At 45.5% G+C, this 12,290-nt stretch overlaps 1 protein-coding gene across 3 annotated transcripts in view; it reads left to right on the top strand.

The window, feature by feature from the left end:
- Positions 1-11,663, top strand: part of PRMT9 (protein arginine methyltransferase 9) — an 86,488-nt gene extending 74,825 nt beyond the window's left edge. For all 3 annotated transcript variants that reach the window (XM_029603911.1, XM_029603735.1, XM_029603824.1), the window contains exons 11-13: positions 6,442-6,595; positions 10,212-10,334; positions 11,254-11,663. In XM_029603911.1, coding sequence (XP_029459771.1) covers positions 6,442-6,595; positions 10,212-10,334; positions 11,254-11,478 — 502 coding nt within the window. In that variant the 3' untranslated portion in view covers positions 11,479-11,663. The remainder of the gene's footprint in view (positions 1-6,441; positions 6,596-10,211; positions 10,335-11,253) is intronic.
- The last annotated feature ends 627 nt before the right edge of the window (positions 11,664-12,290 follow it).

The following is a 12,290-nucleotide window of genomic DNA, read 5'->3' as shown; positions in this document are numbered from 1 at the left end:
GGGGTGTATATCTGGTGGCCCAGATCCCTTATCCCCCACGAGGCGGGGTTGATTCCGCAGGCAGCTCTGCATTTCAGGCCCCGTCTGAGCAGGAAAGTACTGAATTTCTGTTCCTCTTTCTTCAGAGGCTAGTTACAGCAGTGGATGCAGTTTTAAAGCTAGTTAAAAAAAAAAAAAAGAAATCAAGCAAGAGCAACCGGGAGGCAGTGGAATTGTTGTGTGGTCACTCAGGGTCTTGATCGCTGCTGCAGAGCTGGTCACCCAGGGGTTTCCTGAGGGTCAGGTAAACGGGGTGGCGATAGCAGCGCGCAGCTCACTCTGAGGCAGACAGTACTGTTCATATGCAAACTCGCTATTGCTCCTAAATTCAGATGGTTTGTATTCTCTGTGTATCCCTGGTGGGGAAGGCACTTCGAGGGAGCCCAGTGCTGGACCGATGGCTAAACGAGCCTCGTAGGTGATAGCTTCTAGCACTGAGACTTTCCCCGTCAGCGTGGGAAGTTGGCAGCGTCAGTGGGAAAAGCAGGGGAATCCCCTCCTCAGCTATCGCCAGCAGTTCCTTGTCCCGCGGAGGTGCAGAGAGATTCTTGCACCAAGGAAGAGTCTCTGGTTCTGGTAGAAGTCTACTGCCAGTGTTATTTTGCTTATGCACAAAGTTTGTTTAGCAGAACAGGCAGTTGGGGATGCTGTCTCTCGGCCCCAGTCTCCAGGGATTCTCGGCCGGTCAAGAAGACTGAGCTGTTGAGAAAATCTTCAGGCCTTTGATGATGATCGTTGTTAGATGTTGAACGGATTCGGGTCTAAACACGCTGAATTTGCAGGCAGACTTTGCTTAGACGCGTGGTAAGCTGGCGTGGCAGTTCTTTTCCTGCATGTGTAGGCATGTCTGCGCTTTCTTGCCGCATGGCAGTTGCATGCGTGGAGACCTGTGCACATAAGGCTGCAGCCTGGATTTGAGCGCATATGTCTGCGACCTAGACTTGAGTGCATACTTGCACAGGTACTTGAGCGTGAATTTGCGTAGGTGCTTGTGCGCATAAGGCCGCATCCGAGACTGGAGCATATATTTGCAAGGGTACATGTGCACATAAGACCGTGGCCTAAACTTGAGCTCGCATTTGTGCAGATACTTGTGTGCATACAACCGCAAATAGTTGAGCTTGTATTTGTTCATGTACTTATGCGCAAACGACTGCGACCTAGTCTTCAGTGCATATTTGCACGTGTCCTGGAGAGGTTGAGGCTTATGCCTGGATGGCGTTGGTATGCGCAGGAGGCCGCCTAGAGCCAGAGTTCAGGAGAGCTTGGCGCCGAGGATGAACAGGTCCAAGCACCTTGCTCTCTCTTTGTGTCAGTGCTGTTTAGATGCTCAAAGCAATGCTGGGACATCCCCTCAGCCTGTGGTGTATCTGGGGGGGAGTGGAGTGGGAGGCGAGACAATGGTCAGTTCTCCTCTCTTGTTCCCGATGGCAGAAGCTTCCCAAAGAGAGAGAGAGAGTGAGAGAGAGAGAGAGAGGTTGGAGAGAGCAAGGTTGGGCCTATGGGCTTTGATATAGATCCATCTTCCTTCTCTTGGGTGGAATGTTTCTAGGGCCTGCAGACCTTTCTGCAGAGGTGTCCAGGAAAGGCAAAGCAACCTACTATGTAGGGGTCACATGCCTGGGCCTCCTATTTGTCAGTCATGCGGGCAAATGCTGCAGGGAGGCTGTCCCTGGTAATGTTCAAAGGGATGTGGATCATGAGACACCTGAGTTTACCTCTAGAAGAGGGAGAAATTACATCTGATTGAGAGCCGCATTGGGCTCTGCTCATATATTTTTCTTTATTCACAGAGATGTCTTGTTGAGTTTGTTGGCTCAGACCCTGAACACGCTCAGTGTAGCCAGAGGTCAAATTAAGTTAAGTGTCCTATTTCTTTCCCCCCTGTATCCAATTCAAGAATTATTTGGCCTTCAGTGAAATGCCTCGGAGGCAAGTTTTAAAAAGGGGAAAACCAATTGTCCTATATTCTATCCATTTTGTGGTTCTGAAAAAAGAAAAAAAAAGGAAGGGATGTTTCAGCTGATATTGGATTTAAAGGAGGGTAAATGCGACTCTTGAGGTTCCCTATTTCTGCATGGAGATTCTGCGACCAATTCTGAGTTCTGTCATAAGGGAGGTACACAAGGGTGAGCTTTTGTTATCTCTCGACTTGGCAGAGGCACATATACACATAGCCATCAGGCTATGTGTATATCATGGTCCTAAGGGAGCATTTTCGATTTCGAGCCCTTCCCTTCAGCTGGCGATGGCTCCACATACCTTCACCAAGATGGTGGTGGTGTTCAAAAGGAGGGTGTATTGGTGCATCCATGTCTGGATGACTGGCTAATTCATGTCGACAATCAGTACAAAAAGTACCAATGCACTTGAAGTCTCTAGGATGGGTGGTGAACCTAGCAAAGAGCCATTTAGTCCTCTCAAACTCTGGAGTATCTGGGAGTTCAGTTTGACACACTGGCGGAGAGAGTGTTTTTCACAGAGAGAGATTGCTGAAATTGCAGGATCAGATTTGGCACCTGCTAGAGCTTTTGGTGCCCAGGTCCTGGGTTCTATGGCATCTACATTGGAATTAATGCATTGGGTGTTCGCATATATGCGACCTCTGCAGGGGGCTCTTCTCTCCCACTGGAATCAGTTATTAGAAGAGTTTCATCTTCCTCTTCATGTAGAGAGGGAAGCCAGGGTCAGTCTTCCGTGGTGGCTTACTCACACCAATCTCAAGCATGGTGCAGAATTGGAGATTCTGAATTGGGTAATAGTCACCACCAATTCAGGCCTCTCTGGATGGCCTGTCAAGAACAGTCGCCTCAGGGCCAGTGGTCGAAACAGGTGGCCTCATGCTGTATCACATAGGGATGAGGACAGTGCATTTCGCATTGCTTGCCCATTTGCCACGGTTATGCGCCATCCAGTACGGGTCCTATCGGACAATACACAACGGTGACCTACATCAACTGTCAAGGTGGAACCAAGAATCAGGCGGTGGCTCGAGAGGCCCAAGAGCAGTACTTGGAGCAGTTGCTGGCATCTTACATCGCTGGACAATTTTCAGGCAGATTTTCTCAATTGAAGAAAGTTAGACCCCGGGGAATGGGAGCTGTCAGAGGCAGCAATGTGTCTCATTCACGGAAAATGGGGATATCCCCATATGGACTTAGTGACAACCAAAGAGAACACCAAGGAATTGCGATTTTACAGCCACTGAAGAGAGCACGGTACAGAAGGAATTGATTCTCTGGCACTGCCATGGACTAAAGGGATTCTTCTTTATATCTTCCCTCTGTGACTTCTGATAACAAAGAATTATAGCGGATAGAGAAACATCCAGGCAACATGATCCTGTTAGCTCCAGAGTGGCCACGTTGACCATGGTTCCCAGATCTAATCAACATGGCCATAGAAGTACCGCAGAGGTTCGGATATCGGTCGACTTCTCCACCAGGGCCCAATATTTTCAGGTCAGTCGGCTCACTTCTCTCTTGTGGCTTCGCTTCTTAGAGAAGATGACTGAGATGGAGGGGATATTCCAAAGCAGTTATTTCCACTTTATTGCAGGCTAAGCGACCTTCTATATCCTTGATATACGTGTAGATGTGGAGGGTCTTAGAGTCCTGGTCTGCTGTTGACAGAGTGCAGCCTCAGTCTGTTCAGGTTATAGTATTGCATATTTTGTCTTTTCTACAGGAAGGTTCTGGTCAAGGGACTGGCCTTTAACTCTCTGAGAGTCAAGGTAGCAACATTGGGTTGTCTCCGGGGTAAAGTGCAAGGGTATCCTCTGTCTGCACATCCGGATGTTATATGGTTCCTTTGGGGAGCTAAGAACTTGTGTCCTCAGGTGCAGAACATTTAACCTTCTTGGAATCTGAATCTAGTCTTTAGAGGATCATGTGAGGCTTGGTTTGAACTGCTAAAGAGGTCTACGGATAAGGACTTGATACTTAAAGTGGTTTTCTTGGTAGCTTTTCAGCCAGGAGAATTTCAGAGCTCTAAGTGCTGTTGTGTCAATATCCCTTCCTACAGATGTCAAATTTGGGGGTATCTTCTTTTTTTGCCTAAGAGCATCATTTTCTAAGTATTTTTGCCATAGACACAGAATGGGAGAAAATCTTTTAGTAAATGACCTCCTGCATTCTATCTTAGTCAGATAGTGAAATTTTGAGCTTTTCCAGATTTGGATTCCTCTATGCCTCATGTTAGGTAACTAAGGCTCTCTTAGATGGGAGGTGTGCATCATAGAGGTATCTAAAGGTCACTAATGATTTCCATAGATTGGATCTCCTTTTTGTAGATCAGATACTTCTTTGTACTGTGAAGTGTTCCAAAGAAGGGAGGTAAGGCATCTAATGCGATGGCTGAAGGAAGCAATCGAGTCGACTTACATTTCTAAAAGGGCGCCTGGTGCCGGGGAGTATAGTGGCTTTCTTGATGTGTTCTCAGGTGACCTCCTGGCCTGAGTCACAACAGGGGTGTCTGCATGAAATTTGCAGGGTGGCTACTGGGAAGTCGTTGCACACTTTTGCTAGGCATTATCACTTGGATGTCAGGGCTCCAGCTTTCATGTGCTTTGGTGAGTGTGTTCTACAAGCAGAACTCTCCAGGTCCCACCCGAGTTAAGTGGAGCTTAGGTACATCCCAGGAGTCTGGACTGATCTGGGTACATGGCTCTTACCTGCTAATTTTTGTTCCTGTTGCACCAAAGATCAATTCAGAGACCCACCCATTTACTGGGGGGAGGGGGCGAGTTCGTCGCTCGTACTGTTGCTGATCTCTTATCTTAAATTTGGGAAACAAGTTTTTCATTGTCTTTTTGGGCAACTTCCTCCTACTTGGAGGGGAGGGAGTTTGCTTAGACGTTTATGGTTGTTGCTGTCATCTTGACTTGAGTACAGGTAAATACTGAGTGATTGCAGGTGGTACACTGGGTTATGTACAGTGTCAGCAAACTTTTGTCTACATCTGCTGGCAGGGAGGCAAAACCCAGGAGTCTATGCTGATCTGTGGTATTACAGGAACGAAAATTAGCAGGTGAGAACCGATTTTCCTAAATACCTGCGGTTTAGGTAGGTCACGTTGAAGTGCTTCTTTAAAAAAGCAGCAAGTCAGAGTAGCTAAAATAATTTTGGTTACTGTATATACTCATGTATAAGTCGATCTCATGTATATGTCAATGGGCGATTTCAAGACCGGAATCCATTGGCCCATGTATAAGTCGAGGTTTACAATGAGCGATGTATCAGGAAGATAAGAATTCAAAAAAGCCATATCTGTATTAAAAAAAAACCAAAACGTCAAGTGATGCACTAACTTTAGGACAGGTCAGCGGCACGACCAGCATTAGCCACATAAGTTAAGTGGCTAATTGCTAATATCAGAGGTAGCCATTTAACTTAAGTGGCTAACTCCATTCCATTTTGGCGGTTGGCGCATATGTACAGGCATACCTTGGGAACGTTGTAGTATACGCGGTAAAACTGATAGTATGCATTAGAGATGTGCAGTCATTTGCAACAAAATAGGAAATAGAGATGATATTTTCTATTTTGTTGCATTCCAGGAAGCAAAAAAAACGATAGGAAAACCCACAAAATTTCTTGTGGTTTTCTTAGTGGTTTTTTTTTGTTTTTTTTTAGGGAGTGTGCACCTAAAACAAAACAAAAACCTGCCCCAACCCTTCAAATTTCATTAAATATAAAGCCCCCCCCCCTCAACCCCAAGACTTACCCAAAGTCCCTGGTGGCCCAGCGGAGGGGGGCCCAGGAGCAATCTCCTGCTCCCAGGCTGTCGGCTGCTAGTAATCAAAATGGCCGGCCAATGGCATCGGTAGCCTCTGTCACATGGTAAGGGCAAAGGGCTGCCTGCGCTATTATGATTACTGGTAGCCAACGGCCCAGGAGCGGAAGATCACTCCCGTGCCCTCCCGCTGGACCACCAGGAACTTTGGGTGAGTCTTGGGGGGGGGGGGGCTTTATATTTAATTAAATTAGAAGGGTTGGGGTGGGTTTTGGGGTTTGTTTTTTTTAAATGAAATTTTGATGGAAAAAAATTCCAATCTTGGGGGTGGACCAAAATGGCCCACCCCCAATCCAAAAACGAAACGGGCACAAAAAACTATGTACAACTCTAGTATGCATTTCTTGACTTATACATAGGACTGCTAAGTACTGTAGCACAGTACTGCAATTAGAGAGCACCTAATCCATGCTCGTTTTGCACTGGTGAAGGGGGTACAATTCTCAGGCTTTAGTCACAGATGTTTGGTTAGTCCGGTATAAAGATAGCACCTGCCACTAATTTGTTGACCTTCCCGGCCTAGGCTTTTTCGTTATCACAGTTGCACTCTTCATGTTTAATCCCCTGCAATTGTTAAGCAAGTGGTTTTTTTTTTCCCCTATGCTACAGGTGCTTGCTCCAGTCAGGAGGCAAAATATTCCCCCAATACGTGGTGATGCAAGGAGTGTTGGTGGAATCGGAGACTTTAATGCAGGAGAGTGCAGTCCAAGGGACGGAGCCCACGCTCGGCTTTAATGTAGCACCTTTTATCAATCGTTTCAAGGTACTGAAAGTGTTTTGTTGCAGGCCTGCAGTGTTTCATGCAGCAGGATACATGCCACAGGGTCTAAAAATGATTCTTTCACCGGCTGCGTAGAAGACCTGGAAAACAAAGCTAAACCAGAACAGACATTTCTTAATGCAACTCTTAATTTATAAGAAAAAAATCCCTACTAATATAAGACAGGAAGGTTAATAGCAAAAAAAAAATCCCATACTTCCCTGTCTCACACAATGGTTATCCTACACAAGTCCTACTTGTTTGTAAGGTATAGCAGAGTTAGCCACCTGGGTGACAGTCCCATGGTACTTTACAACTCTTACAGCACTGTTAGGATCCAATATTTGTTTTCTTGATAGGGACAGGAACATATTGCTCTGTGGAGAGGATTCTTGTAAAATCCATTTTGCTGCTGTCCAGTCGTACGGCTCATGCTCTGTTAGGAGACAGTTTGCTCATACAAATTGACTTGAATAATGTGATTAATTTATTTAATTGTCACATTTGTAACTGTTCTTTCCAGGTGTTCACCCATCTCAGGCGAGGCGCAATTCAATTCAAAAAAGCGAAGAAACCCAAATGATGGAGATAAACCAAATATGTCAAAAAGTAGCCCACCAAAGGCTAATAATAAACAGGCCGATTCAGTAAAAACGCGGGAGAGCGGACGAACGCCCGCTTTCCCGGCGCACGCACCGGCCACTCGCTGGTGCACGCGATACAGTATGCAAATGAGGTGGTGCGGTAGAAACAGGCAAAAGGAGGCGCTAGGGACACTAGCGCGTCCATAGCGCCTCCTTTTAGCCCGGAGCGGTGGCTGTCAGCGGGTTTGACAGCCGACACTCAATTTTGCTGGCGTCGGTTCTCGAGCCCGCTGACAGCCACGGGCTCGGAAACCGGACGCCGGCAAAATTGAGCATCCGGTTTTCAGCCCGACAGCCCATTTAAAATTTTTTTTTTTTTTTACCCTCCGGGACCTCCGACTTAATATCGCTATGATATTAAGTCGGAGGGTGCACAGAAAAGCAGTTTTTACTGCTTTTCTGTGCACTTTCCCGGTGCTGGCAGAAACTAGCGCCTACCCAAAGGTAGGCGCTAATTTCTTAAAGTAAAATGTGTGGCTTGGCTGCACATTTTACTTTCTGTATCGCGGGGAATACCTAATAGGGCCCTCAACATGCATTTGCATGTTGAGGGTGCTATTAGGTGCCGCGGGTTGGACGCGCGTTTTCCGCCCCTTACTGAATAAGGGGCAAGGGAAACCGCGCGTCCAAGAGCAGGCTAACAGTGCGCTCCGTTGGAGCGCACTGTACTGTATCGGCCTGACAGTGAGACAAATTAAAGAGACCTTCATAAAAAGCATAGCTGAGCAAACTCAGAACAGTATTGTAACTTTAAGTAAGAAGTCACTATGGATGCTCATAAGCTATGACAGATTTCCTGTATATACCCAAATCAGTCCAGACAAGTGGGTTTTGCATCCCTACCAGCAGATGGAGGCAGAGAACAAACCTTTGAGGCACTGCTACATAACTGAGAGTGCCACCTACAGTCATAGTGTGGAGATGCACTGAAAATGGGGTGCACCAATGTTTCCTCAAACTTTTTAAAGGCTTAAAGGTGAATTTTAAAAGCCTGGTGCGTGCGTCAATTAGGAGATGGGCGCACAAGTCGGGCTTACACATGCCTATCGTATTTTCAAAACTCCGAGATGCTCGCACATCTCAGGCTGCCTGAACATCTCGCTGGGTTTCAGAAGGGGGCGCAGACTGGGCGGGGCATGGGCATTCCGGGGCAGGGCCGAGAGATGTGTGCGTAAATACACGCCTGGGCATGCTCCCAGGTCCAGTGCCGCGCAAGCTTACTTCTGCTATGGAGGAGGTGTAACTTTAAAAAAAATAGCCATTTCTGACGGGTTTAAAGGGCCTGGGGATAATGGGGGAGTGCAGTCTAGGGGTTTTGGAGGACCTAGCTCTTAACTGGGTGCACTGATGGACGAACTGGTGAAACTGGCAATGGCATGGACATGCACCCATTATAAAATACCCTGACTTACGCGGTAGAATAAAATTGTGCGCACGGCCAATGTATTTTACAGTGTGTGCATGTTATAATATCGCCGCGTCCCTGGGCACGTACCGAGAAAGATGCGTCAATGTGTGCCTGTGCAGCCATTTAAAAGTTACCGTCTTAGAGCATACACATTTTCTTTTGTAGAAATGTTTATAAGTTGCGTTCAGATTTGTGCACTGTGAGCCAGTATAAACAAATAATATTGGGATTTCTTATGTGCGCTATGTTTTGTTGCATGCTCAGGGTTCATGACCAGTGAGCATGTTCACAGCGTAGAAGGAACAGTGGGTGACACCCTGACTGCTGGGTTAAATGACCTGTGACTGAGCTCCCTAAATTTGTCTGATCCCTTTTTTGGACCTTGTTTGTGTCCATCTGCCTCCGCAACCTCCTGTGGCAGTAAGTTCCGTGTTTGGGTGTTTGGGGAAAAAAACACTTCCTTGCGTTTGTTTTAACCTTGCTGCCTAATATTTTCAATGGGTGTCTGCACAGTGAACAATAGTCCTATTAACTTTCTCCAGATTGTTCAGGATTTTATATACGTCTGTCATATGCCCCCTTTTTTTCCAGGGTAAAGAGTCTTGTTCAGAAGTGGTAATACTTAGCTTCTGAATGCGGGGAAGCATTCAGAAGCTACCCATTTAAAATACTTTTGAACAAGCATTTTAAGCGGGTAGAATTTGTCACCATCACCGAGGAGTATAAATTTTGCAAGTAAAGGAGATTTTTGGCTGGTGATCATGCACCCTTAAACCAAACGATTAAGCCTTGAACTTTTAGTTTGGTATCGGAAGCCTTTTCCTCCAACATATATAAAGATACCATTGACTGTGTGCGAATGAAACATCTTGGGGTATTTCTCTTTTGTTACTTTTGGCTTTTTTTTTTTTTGTCTGTTAACCTTTACATGGTATAAAGTTAATCTTAACTTCTGTATACTTAGAGATTCATTGAAACATACAGTTTGATCAGGGGTGCCTAAACTTTGGAATACATTCTTGTTTTTTTAATTGAAAAATTTGCTAAAAATATTGGCTTTGTGTCTAGCCAGTAATGCCACCGAATTTTGTAACTCTTGTTGCAGAATCTATTCTTGAACTTCTGCAGTAGACAGGAGATGGGGGGGGGGGGGGGGGGCTTGATCGTATTGCATTTCTGTAGCTGGTGTTGGTGTTGAAACAGGAATTGGAAGTTGATTTCAGCCAGTCGTTGGATGTGCCGCTTCCTCGTACCTGCACAGTTGATAGCTGTGTTCTGTGGGAGGGAGAGCAGGAAGGCAAAAGGAGACCTGTAGGGTCTTTAGGCAGACGCTTGGCGGAATGAGAGAGGGTGAGCATGAGAACATAAGAAGTTGCCATGCTGGGTCAGACCGAGGGTCCATCGTGCCCAGCGTCCTGTTTCCAACCGTGGCCAGTCCAGGTTTACAAGCACCTGGCAAGCGAAACAGATTGCTGACAAAGTGCTACCGTAGACGTGTTCATAATGGCTGATGTCTTACTGTCCTTTCTGAAAAAGGAGCTGACGTTGGACATTCATTTGCTTTCAGGTGCCCATTTATGTTTTCCTTAACCTTTCGACATTACCTTGTGTGCCCTTAAGCAAGCCCGTAGACCTTCTGAGGCTGGATTTGATGAACCCATATTTGAACAGCAACACTGCAGAAGTGAAGGTAAGGTGGCAAGCCAACTTAAGCATTCACTTTAGAGATTTAAGTATAGGAAGCTTTTGGCAGAGGGGTGGAACCACGATTTCCTCTCCTCACTCACCATTTTTGGAGTCGGGAAGGATTTTTTTTTTCTTCCCCTTTCCTTGGATTATCACACGGGGAGAGCCAGTAGGCAGTCAGAAAAAGATTCAAGTTGATGCAATTTTGATCTTTCTTTTTGTCTTTTCCCCTTTTTTTTTTTCCCCCCTTCTGTGGTCTCTGGTGGCCCAGTGGCTGGAGGAGGGTTTTCTTCTGAGGTGCACCCTTAGTGTCCCTGGATGGTGGGCAGGAACCACAGCGAAAGCAACAGCCATTTTCCCTCTCTCCTGAGTACATCTCTGCATTGCGCCATAGTAACGTAGTAATGATGGCAGAAAAGGACCAGATGGCCCATCCAGTCTTCCCAGCAAGTTTCTTATAGTGGTATCTGCTGCTCCGTACAAGATACCCTCATGCTTCTCTCAAAATGCTGCTCCGCGCAGTTACCCCCAAGCCTTATGATAAGGGTAGTAATATTTACAGTCAAAACCAAGGAACTGTCAAACCTATAAATGACTGCGTGCAACATTTTTACTGGGTGATGGGCCTTCTTGATAATTCAGACAAGCTGCTTGACGTTCTTTGCTTTGGGACTTGGCCATAGAAGCCATCCTGTAGGACACATATGTAGTCGTCCTGAAGAGCTCTAATGGCCACGGGATCTGAACGAGGACCCCCATGTCATAATGCTACAGCCTGAGCTGCAGGGCCTGCCTGACCATTGGTCTTTCAGCCTAAGCACCTATGTAACTTTACATCACCAGGCCGTGTTCAGTCTGTGGGTCATAGAATACCATTGGGGCTTTTTAAGTCAAAATCTGATTATTTATTTTTAATCTTTCAGGTGCACATTTGCAAGTCAGGTCGCTTGACTGCCATTCCATTTTGGTACCATCTGTATCTAGATGAAGACATCAGTTTGAATACCTCTAGCGAGTCCTCCCACTGGAAACAAGCTGCCTTTGTACTAGATAAACCTATTCAGGTTAAGGCTGGAGATGAACTTGTGCTTAATGTTCAGTACCAGAAAAGCAATGTAAGCATCACAGTGAAGATCACTCCCCTATAAAATTGGTTCATCATGTATAGCAAAGTGAGATTAGCAGAAACAGCGGCCCATTTGACATACTTTCCTGTATATATTTCAAATGCTTGGATATGTAAACCATGGCCCGTTTAAAACTGTGGATTTGCATTCTGGAAAAAGGTTTTAGATTCTGTTAATAAATTCTTTTTTTTACACACTGTCAAAAATGCATTATTTTGTTTCTCTTGATGCCTTTTACTCATGGCATGGAGCATATTTAGAATAATGAGAAATTTGGCTGTGAGGGAAATATTCATGAAAAAAAAAGAAATATGAGTTTGTTTACTCCTTCATATGTCATGTTAACAGAGATTAGTACAAAATATGAGCCTCTGTGCTGGCCTGTTGACCACTGGTTCACCTGTGTTTATTGGTTTTCTTATTTGGTCACTTTTCCCTCTAGCTTAGCTTATTCTCATGTAGTTGATGAAGTGTGGGTGTGACTTTTGGGATAGCTTTGAAGTGCTTTCAGCTTTGCAGAGATTTATTGGTCTGAATTACTTATAAACAGCACAAAGGAGAAGCAAAAAAGCCAACCACAAGATAAGATTCTGTTGGGGAGGAATGAGGGACGAGGGCACCAAAAATCATAAAGGTAAAAGGAACCCAGAGAAAATAAAGAAGGACAATAACATTATTTAATAAATAGTGGAATAAAATCAAACACAAAAATATACATCATAAAACAAAAATTCCAAAAATCCTGCCCTGCTCTTCCAACTCTGGCCCATAGCAAAACAGGCAGACAGAGACCAGGAAGAAATAACTGAAGCAGCTGGTAAAGGACAGCTCCA

This window comes from Rhinatrema bivittatum, chromosome 1 (assembly GCF_901001135.1).
Source record: "Rhinatrema bivittatum chromosome 1, aRhiBiv1.1, whole genome shotgun sequence".
Classification (NCBI taxonomy): Eukaryota; Metazoa; Chordata; class Amphibia; order Gymnophiona; family Rhinatrematidae; genus Rhinatrema; species Rhinatrema bivittatum.
The sequence above is the reverse complement of the archived record's forward strand: the minus strand, read 5'-3'. Positions and strand labels throughout refer to the sequence as shown.